The sequence below is a fragment of the Vitis vinifera genome, chromosome 15 (genome assembly GCF_030704535.1).
Source record: "Vitis vinifera cultivar Pinot Noir 40024 chromosome 15, ASM3070453v1".
NCBI classification, from domain to species: Eukaryota; Viridiplantae; Streptophyta; class Magnoliopsida; order Vitales; family Vitaceae; genus Vitis; species Vitis vinifera.
The window spans coordinates 15,055,690-15,066,573 of NC_081819.1; the positions used below are offsets into that span (position 1 = coordinate 15,055,690).

Sequence of the window (10,884 nt, forward strand, 5' to 3'; positions counted from 1 at the left end):
TATTTATCAATATTTAATCGTTAACTAAAAAGACATAAAAGTCCTTTTGATAAAACACATTCTTTTTATAAAAATAATAGAAAAAGATTTTAAAATTATTTTCTTTGGATAAAACTACTAAGCTCAAATTTCTATTGTGATACAATGTCAACCAAAAGTGTATTTTCTATATGGATCTCTTATTTGAATGAGTGAATCCACAAATCCAATACACTATACACCCTACTATACTCATATTCTAGATATTAAGATCATATACACAAACAAATCAAAAAGGATAATACATGGCCCATAAATCTATTAAAAGTATTGACCATCAAATATATCGGTCAAGTTTAACACTTTATGATAGTTAATTATTTAGTGAAATTATCAAGTCGATCAATGATCTTTGTTCAATACAATAGGTGTCAAAGCATAAGTTATGAGCTCGACTACTCCTACAAACTAATCAAGTCACACTATATAATAGTAAGTATTCATAACAATCGACTAACAAAGATTGTCCGCTTTTTTTTATTTATAATTATGAACTCATTTTTAATTTAGAAGAAACTGATGACCATGAACTCCTTTACACGCCTAATGCTATGTACCATGTTCATCTCGAATCCAAATCCTAAACACTTTAATACATGGTCATGTATAAAAGAAACATACACCTTATCCCATAATAGATATTTTATTAATAAACTAAGTATATCAAAAAAGTTGTTTTCATTGCCTAGAATCCCAACAAAGAGTAGAAAGTGGAGTATAAAATAGAGCACTATAACTACTATAATATATCTCTCTCTTCACCCTCCAAAGTATTGTCTTTTTCTCTTGCTTCTACACACTAGGATCCTTTACCCAAACCATGCTATTACCATCTGTCAATCACTAAATTATGAGAAATTTAGGAAGTTGAAAAAAACATCTCTAAATTTAAACCTTCCAAATGCTATTTGTGGACTTACCCATTTGTGGACCTACCCAAAAGAAAAGGCAATCATGGTTCTTATTTGTTAGTGAAAAATGAAAAATGCAAAAGAATAGCATATTAATTTTGATTTTAAAAGAGTAGTATAATTCAGAAAATAATAATAATAATAATAATAATAACCTTGGTAAATAAGTACCTCATGATGTTATTATGGGGAAAGGAAGGGGCGGGAGGGACGCGGGTAGTGAAATGCACGTGGCAGCATGAGTTGGTCGGAGAGATCATTTTCTCATTTCCCAATTTGTCCTCCGCGGTCACACTTACTTTCTAACTTTCTCTCGCCAATCAGTGGTGTGGAAGTGAGACCCACTCAGAGCCGTTTTTCGTTACAAGTGTTTTGTCCCCACCAACCGTATACCAATACTTTACCTCCCATTCTCCACCGTCCTCGTATCTCTATAAAATCTCCGCATGCTCTCAAGTACTCTCAACTTTCTTCACTCATCTTCCCCAACAATGAGGCTGCAGGTCAGACCGCCATGCACCACTCGCTTTCTACCTTCTCACTCACAACACGGAACCCGGACTCAGTGCGTGAAGGGGATGAGGCTGACAGTGAGAAACTCAGTCGTCCTTCACCAGTCATTTGAATCCAGTATCGTCCCAGTTAATTCAGCTAAGCTCGGGAAGAAATGGATGGAGTATCAAGGTCTCAACAACTGGGACGGCTTGCTTGATCCTCTCGACGACACTCTCCGAAACGAGATTCTCCGATACGGCAAGTTTGTGGAAGCTGCGTATCGCTCCTTCGACTTCGACCCCGATTCTCCCACCTACGCCACCTGCAAATTTTCCCGAAATTCTTTGCTGAAACGCTCTGAAATCGGGTATACCGGCTACAAGCTCACCAAAAATTTACATGCCACCTGTGGGGTGCGCCTGCCACGTTGGGTTGATAGGACTCCTGCTTGGATGTCCACTCAGTCCTGCTGGATTGGTTACGTGGCAGTATGCCAGGACAAGGAAGAGATTGCCCGATTGGGACGCCGTGACGTCGTCATTGCTTTCAGAGGCACCGCCACTGGTATGGAGTGGGTTGAGAATCTACGCGCCACCCTCACCTCCTTGGTGGGTTCCACTAACAACGGCGGCCCCATGGTGGAGAGTGGCTTTTGGAGTCTTTACACCTCCAAGCTATCCTCGTGTCCGAGCCTGCAGGAGATGGTGAGGGACGAAATTGGGAGGGTCATCAGATCGTACGGCGATGAACAGCTCAGCATCACGATCACCGGGCACAGCCTAGGCGCTGCCCTGGCCACTCTCGCGGCCTACGACATCGCCACCACGTTCGACCACGCGCCGATGGTGACGGTGGTTTCCTTTGGTGGGCCTCGTGTCGGGAATACGAGCTTCCGGTGCCAGATGGAGAAGAGTGGAACCAAGATACTTCGGATTGTGAACTCCGATGACGTCATCACCAAGGTTCCGGGCTTCGTGATTGACAACAATGACGTGGCTGTCCAGGCGGCAGGGCTGCCAAGCTGGCTGCGGAAGCCCGTGGAGGCCATGCAGTTGGGGTATGCTGACGTGGGGCAGGAGCTGAGACTGAGCAGCAGAGAGTCGCCGTACCTGAATAAAAACAATGTTGCAGCGTGTCACGATCTGAAGACGTACCTTCACTTAGTGAACGGTTTTGTGAGCTCCACGTGTCCTTTCAGAGCAACGGCGACGAGGATGCTGGAAAGGCAAAGTAGAGAAAAAGCTTTTATTTGAGTTGAGCTGTGCAGTTTAATTGGTACACGTGTCACATACATGTATATAACATTGCAGAGGAATGAGGATGTGTTCCATACGATTTTTTTGCGTTGGGCATATTCGCTTTCCAGGGATTGTTTGTTATCTTATTTTTACTATTAATGGAAAATTTCAAATTATCGGATATTTTTTTCTTTTTTTTCCCATAAAAAAAATGTAATCACAAAGAATAAATAGATAAATTAAAGAGAATAATATGAAGTTCTTTTGTACCAAACTATTTTAATGCTATATTAGAAAATCCTTGCTTGCTTAATTTTGAATATTTTGTATTGATTTTCTTTTTAATTATTTTTTTAAATATTATTAAAAAATAATATATATATATATATATATCATACTTTTCACCACGGTTAAATACTATTATATTTTTTTTTTACACTAAATCGGTTTTATATAAAAAAGATGATTTCAATTTTATATTTTTAAATACTAAACTCATCTTTTCAAAGACATGAAATTTAATTCAACATGTGTTATAGTTATTTTAAAATTATTTTTAATAAAACAATTTTTTTAAATTGTTATATTTATAAATAAAAAAATCATTTTTTTTCATCCTTCCAATCATTTAGATTGAGATGAAGTGTTGAAAATTGTAACTGAATTATTTTTATATGCTACCTAAAACTTATCTTACTTATTTAATCATATTATATAAAAATTAAATTAGTTGAAAATATATAAGTTTTTAACTAATTTTCCATTTAAGTATTTTTTATAATACAACTTAATATGAGAAAATTATTTTTAACGTTCAATATAATCTAAATTTTGATAGAAATGAGTAATAATCTCTCTCTCTCTCTCTCTCTCACACATACACACACAATTTAAAAAACATGTACATAAAGTTAGGAACTCAATACTTGTATGATTCAAAGAACTTCTCTCCCTAGTTAATGTGCGATATTACAGTCACGCTCTACAACCATAATGTTTTCTTTGTGTTCCATGATATTGTAAAGATCAAACAAATAAACAACCTTATCTAACAACAAAAAATCTTACATTGGAAACCACTTTATGACTCCCTAAACTCAAAGCCCAAGAATGTGTTCTTTCTCTCTCCCCCCTAATTTAAAAACATGTACATAAAGTTATGAACTCAATACTTATACGGTTCAAGGAACTTCTCTCCCTAGTCAATAGTCATGCTCTATAACCATAATGTTCTCTTTATGTTCCATGATATTGTAAAGATCAAACAAATAAACAACTTTATCTAACAAAAAAAAAAAATCTCACGTTGGAAACCACTTTATGACTCCCTAAACTCAAAGCCTAAGAATGTGCTCTCTCTCTCTCTCTCTCTCAATTTAAAAACATGTACATAAAGTTAGAAACTCAATACTTATATGATTCAAGGAACTTCTCTCCCTAATCAATGTGTGATATTACAGTCACGCTCTACAACCATAATGTTCTCTTTATGTTCCATGATATTGTAAAGATCAAACAAATAAAAAACCTTATCTAACAAAAAAAAAAATATCACGTTGGAAACCACTTTATAACTCCCTAAACTCAGAGCCTAAGAATTTGGTACACTCGATTAAATGTTAGACTCAAAGATGTAACATAAGAATGATATTATACCAACCATTTAACTAAAACAAGTAACAACATGAAATTGCTTAAACTTGCTTAAAGTAACAATGTAACTAAAATAAAAAGTTCTCAAATTTGAATCAACAATTTCCCATAACAAGATAACCAACTAATGACTAATAAAAAAGAAATCAAGTATCAAATTACTAGTTCCTAACTCTATAAAATCCCTTCCTAATTGATGTCACTCCTCCTTAACAAGGTTTAAAAAATGACTAGGCTCGATGAGCCAATAAGGGATCATATGTAACTTGATCAAGTATATGCTCCCAAATAAAAAATAAAAAAAAACAAGGATTTTATGCTATAATATTTAAATCATGCATAAAATATATTAGATTTTAAATACATATGCTAACTTTAGAAAACCCTACAAAGTATCAAATATAACAATTCATGAAAAAACTATTTTATACAAATAAGTGTGAAACTTTAACACTAACAAAAAATGTCTAATCTAATGAAACTTATAAATATGGCTAACCTCTATCATTACTCAATGTGGTTGTCAGAACCAAATATAATTTGTTCATATATAATAAGTCAATAACTATCATCACCTTAAGGTTAAGGGTATTTTAGGGATTAATGAAGAGCAATGTCTTTCATCTTAATTTTCTCACTTTGTTTGGATCTTTGACTTAAATATGCATGATATATGGACCAAATGTTAATTTTTGAACCCAGCTGAGCCCAAAACACAATTCTCCATAATTTGATTCGTTAAGGCTATGTTTGGTTTTTAAAAGTTCAAAGGAAAGAAGATTGAAAACAAAAGTAAAAAAAATATAAAATAGATTTAAAATCAATAAATTATTTTCATATCCTATTTTAAACTTATTTTATTTATTTAAAAATTTTATACAAAAATTAAATAATTTATAAATATATAAGTTTTTTTATTAATTTTAATTATATTTTATTTTCTTTAGTATTTTTTATAATAAAACCAAATATAAAAAAAATCATTTTTCTTAATAATTTTTTTTTCTTTCATACTTTTTGGTACCAAACATAGTGTCAATGTGCATTATTTCTCAAGAAATATTGCACATCTACATAATTCTTCTTCCTATCGATATATTATTTAAAAATATAGCATTTCTCACCATAATAGATCTAATTCTATCGTACCTCTTTTAGATTAATCCTTGTAAAAGAATCACCTAAGCTTGGAAGCTCTATTTTCCTTTTCTCATTTTGTGCCCACTACTAATAAAAAAAATGACTATAAATATGTTAGGGATTTGCATTTTACTATTTAATTGTTTTATTTTTTAAGTATTAAAAATATTAAAAATATTTTTTAAAATTACTATCAGACACGTATTCTGAAAATTCATTAAACTCAAAAATATTTTTAAAATTTTTTATTCCTTTTATTTTTATTGTTATTTCTTACAAAGTTGCAAAACTTTGAACCGAATTTTAATATTAGATTCTACAAGAGAGAGAAATTACAAATGAAGTCAAGCAAAACTGGGTCCAACAATTTTGATTCAAAATTTTGAAGAGTAGGGCAAAGAAAATTTTACCAAGAATCAGTCAGAAAACGAAGGAAAAGTTTCTCCTTCAAAGTGGTTTCCACACGCTTCGTTTCTAAGTTGAATCCGCAGTTGAAACATACTCAACCAAAATAACGCAAAGCACGTGCGCAGTTTTTCTAATGGTCAAAATTACGTGTTTGCCCTTGACTTTAAAATCTCATGTAACTCATGGCCGTTTTTGCTCAAATTGCGGCTCATACAATCAATCAGCTTCTCTTTTGTTTTTTTTTCTTTCCTAAATTTCTACTTTATTTTATTTTAATTCTAAAATATTTTGAAAACCCTCAATAAATAAATAAATAAATAAAACATTTATTTGACTCAGTTGACTTCCCTGGACTGGGATCCTACTAATACTATAGTTTGGACGTACTTTAAGATAAAATTTAATTTATTAAAAGCTTAAAAATGCCAAAATGCCAAAATTAATTACTCTATAAGACTAACATTTTATACGATTGAAGAACTTTTTTTGTGGGATTGGACAAAAATGTATGAGATGTATTAGCGAGTAATAATGACTTAGGTCTTATTTGATAGCGTTTTCAATAACAGTTTTTGCTTTTTAGAGAAAAAAAAATGATGGTGTGTTTGATAATAATTTTTAAAAATTATTTTAAAAAATGGTTTTTGAGAACAATTTTTAAAATTGTTCTCTAATTTTTATAGAGCAAAAATCCGTTTAAAAACCTAAATTATTTTTAATCTATTTTAAAATATGTTTTAAAAATAATTTTTTTATATATAGTGTTTTATTTTTAATCATTTTACATGTTTGTATAATTAGTTCTTAAAATGATTTTCAAAAAATAAGTGAAAAAATCCTAACTAAAAAGTGTTTTTTGAAAGCACTTTATTTTTTGTTTTTAAAAACAAAAAACATAAAAAGGTTTTTGGTTGTTAAATGGTATTTTCTGTGTTTTTTATTCTAAGAACAGAAAATTATTCTCAAAAATAATTCTTAAACAAGTCTCATATTCTTAGTTATTTTCGATTATTTTCTTATGATAGTTTTAAAAAATAATGATATAAAATTAAAACAAAATTAAAAATATAAAAATTATTGTTAAAATATATTTAAAAACATTAAAAGCAAGTTAAAAACTTCTCAAAATTCTCAAATAAACTTTTGTTTTATAAAACATTAAAAAATACTTTCAAAAATTATTTTTCATAACTATTTTCAAATACAGTTGCTAAATATCTTATCTTTTCTATATTCTATGAAATTGTGTTTAAAAAAAATATAGATTTTATTTTGATATTAATATAAATATGAAATTATATCTTTGACATTGTCTTTTACATCTAATAATATACTTTAAATATATATATATAAAATAAAAATAAAAAATCCTATGAACCTCCTCTTCTTAGAGAATAATGATTAACACTAGACGAATCCTATACACAAATGTTCTCGATTCAATGTATCAAAAACATGATTTTAATAGAAACAAATAGCCTCATAGATTGAGACAAACGTGCCTCGAAGAGGAGAAGAAATGGAACGTGGAACACACCGTAAAAGACTTGTGGAGAAGGGAGCAAGGCGATATTTTTGGTTAAGAGAGAGGAGGAGGAGGAGAGTTGGTCCACACGTCCACACTTCATACCCAGCAATTTTGACGATGTAAGTTGACAATTATAGCCTTAAATAGCTGTGCTCTAGGAGTCTAACACACTCTATACAGTGACAGAAACAGCAGCAGAAAGCCATGTGTACGTCAAAATCAGATAATATATAGTCGGTGGAAAATTAATGTATGTGACAAATAACTAGATGCTCTTCTTCTGTTCATTGAATCATTCTACTCTATATATATATATATATATATATTTCATAGCTTTTCTTTTTCAACTAACATATGCATGCTATATGAAATTCCTTTTATTTTGTACCTTATTATATCTTCCAAAAACTAATATATTTGACGATATTTGACAACGACTTGATAGAAGAATGTAACTCTCTTCCATCATTTGTTGATAGGGATGGTAATAGGGAGGGTTTGGAACGGGTTCATCCATCTCAACCCGTCTCATTTATTAAAAATAATTATCTTTTTCATCCCAAAATAAATTTGTATACATTTTGTCTAGTCTCGTCTAAATTTTGTTAATGATACTAAAATAAATATATTTTATAAATAATTAAAATATTATAATTAATTTAATTTTATACATGATTATGGGCAAAGAGGGTTTGAGTAGGACAAGGCAATACTTAAACTACTTCAAATTCATCATGAGTTTAGAAAGAAAAATCTCAAATGCACCTCTAACCTATATTTGTTAAATTTTAAATCCATTTAATTAAAGGCAATGTGAGATGGATACCCAAAAAGATTCTTCTCATTGTCATCACTATTTATTGACCGTTAATTTCTCAATATAAGCTATATTTATTTTGATATAAATTTGTAATTTTTTTACAAAGAGAATTATACTTATTTCTCTACAACATGAAGGTTTATGTATAGTATTAAAAAATCACTTATAATGTTTTCTAAAAAAATCGATTGATAGATAATTCTCATAAAAACACTTTTTGAAACAATACTTCCACTAAAAACACTACAAATAAATACCGTATGATATGACAGAGATTAACACCTCTAATATTTCATACTACTTTAAACAAATATTTAGATATTTTTCTCTTATCTAAATTTGACAGCTCAAAATAATAAAGATATTTAAAAAAAATATATTTATCATCACATTTTAAAATTTCCAAATTCTAATTGAAAAATGAAAAATTACTTCTTTAAATTTGATCTTAAAATTTTTTTTCTTTCCTTGATTACTCCACACTCTCCCCAAAAAAATTCTCAATCACTCCACATTCCCCTCCCTAACTTACCTTGAAAACATCATCTACCAAATTATTATTTTTTAAAAAGAAAGTTTCTATTTCTAACCTCTTAATAATTCATCTCTGAATATTTTTACATTATCATCGTTTTAATATTTTATTTATAAAAAATCTTAATTTTTAAAAATTTGAAATATACAATAAACAATACTACAATCTTAATTGTTAACTTCTTAAACTTATATTTTTCCGACAAAATATCACATGAAGATAAAATAAAAAATAATAATTTTCTAGCATTTAATTTTATTATAAAAAATTCCTAATAATTTATTTATATTGTTCTTTACTTTTTTTTTTAATTTTATTTCTCTCATAAAATTTTGAAAAATATCGCAAATTTCTAATTAAAAAAAAATTCCTTTTCTAAAGAATAAATTGTATTTGTTGTAAAACAATGACAAATACAATGCAAATCAAAGTAGTAGAGATGAAATATATCTTACTTTGATATATAATAAGGAAAAAGAAATAAGAGAATAGAGATGAGAAAGTTGAGAGAATGAAAGGAAAAGAATTTATTTCTCTTCTCGGGATGTATATTGCAGGAAACGGGAAGCCCTTTTATAGGCTTTCCAAATGGCTTTCATTAATATCCCCATTAATGAATATTAATGAAACTCATAAATAACATTAATGGCTTCCATTAATGAGTATTAATGGAAGTCATAAATAATACTTAATTAACATTAATGTGGTGACATTCATTACTACAATTATAACACTCCCCCTTGGATGTCCACCACATTGAAGGAATATGCCTCATTAAAACCTTGCTAGTAAAAAACCCTACAGGAAAAACCTAGCGAAGGAAAAAGAGTACAATATTTTTTTCTTGGTATATTAGGACTGCCACGTTAAAAACCTTGCCAGTAAAACCCAGTAAGACAAAACCTGGACGAAAGAAAAAGAGTACAGTACACTAACACCCTTTTACAAGCATACTCCCCCTCATGTTGATATCCTTGAGTTGACGCATTTCAATCTTGTGTATTAACTTCTTGAATGTTGAGGTTGGCAATGATTTTGTCAATAAATCTGCTAGATTATCACTTGAGCATATTTGTTGCACATTAATTTCACCACTTTTCTAGAGTTCATGTGTATAAAAGAATTTTGGTGAAATGTGTTTACTTTTATCTCCTTTAATATAACCCCCTGTTATTTGTGCAATGCATGCAGCATTATCTTCAAATAATATTGTCGGGTCACCTTTGATAGAGGAGAGTCCACATGATTCTCGAATATGCTGGATCATAGATCTTAGCCATATACATTCACGACTTGCTTCATGAATTGCCAGTATTTCTGAATGATTTGATGATGTGGCTACCATTGTTTGTTTGACAGATCTTCATGAAATAGTAGTACCATTGCAATTAAACACATGCCTGTTTGTGACCTACCTTTATGTGGATTTGAAAGATATCCTGCATCTGCATATCCAAGCAATTGTTGCTTTGATTCCCTCGAGTAAAATAAACTCATATCAATAGTTCCACGAAGATAATGCAATATATGTTTGATACCATTCCAATGTTTTCGAGTTGAAGTGGAACTGTATCTTGCTAATAAATTGACAGAAAAAACAATGTTTGGACGTGTACAATTGGTAAGATACATAAGTGCCCCAATAGCACTAAGATATGGTACTTCAGGACCAAGTAACTCTTCATTCTTTTTGCAATGACGAAATGAGTCATTTTTCACATCAAGTGATCGGACAACCATTGGAGAACTTAAATGATGCACTTTATCCATATAAAAACGCTTCAAAACTTTTTTAATGTATGTTGATTGATGTACTAAAACTTCATTTGGAAAATGCTCGATCTGCAGGCCGAGACAAAATTTTGTTTTTCCAAGATCTTTCATCTTAAATTCCTTTTTCAAGTAATTTGTTGTTATTGTGAGCTCTTCAGGAGTTCCAACAAAATTTAAGTCATCAACATACACTGCAATAATTGCAAATTCAATTTTTGATTTCTTAATGAAGATGCATAGGCATATAAGGTTATTCACATACCCTTCTTTTAGTAAGTATTCGCTAAGGCGATTGTACTACATGCGTCCAGATTGCTTTAATCCATACAAGGATCGTTGTAACT

At 30.4% G+C, this 10,884-nt stretch overlaps 1 protein-coding gene across 1 annotated transcript; it reads left to right on the forward strand.

The window, feature by feature from the left end:
• Nucleotides 1-1,362: 1,362 nt before the first annotated feature.
• LOC100259863 (phospholipase A(1) DAD1, chloroplastic) lies at nt 1,363-2,792 on the forward strand. The gene has a single exon (XM_002271029.5). It carries the CDS (start codon nt 1,397-1,399, stop codon nt 2,696-2,698), a length of 1,302 nt encoding a protein of 433 aa, XP_002271065.4. The 5' UTR covers nt 1,363-1,396; the 3' UTR covers nt 2,699-2,792.
• The last annotated feature ends 8,092 nt before the right edge of the window (nt 2,793-10,884 follow it).

Bases quoted from the DNA above. Each gene is read 5' to 3' on its own strand.
- LOC100259863 (XM_002271029.5), top strand. From the start codon at position 1,397: ATGCTCTCAAGTACTCTCAACTTTCTTCACTCATCTTCCCCAACAATG.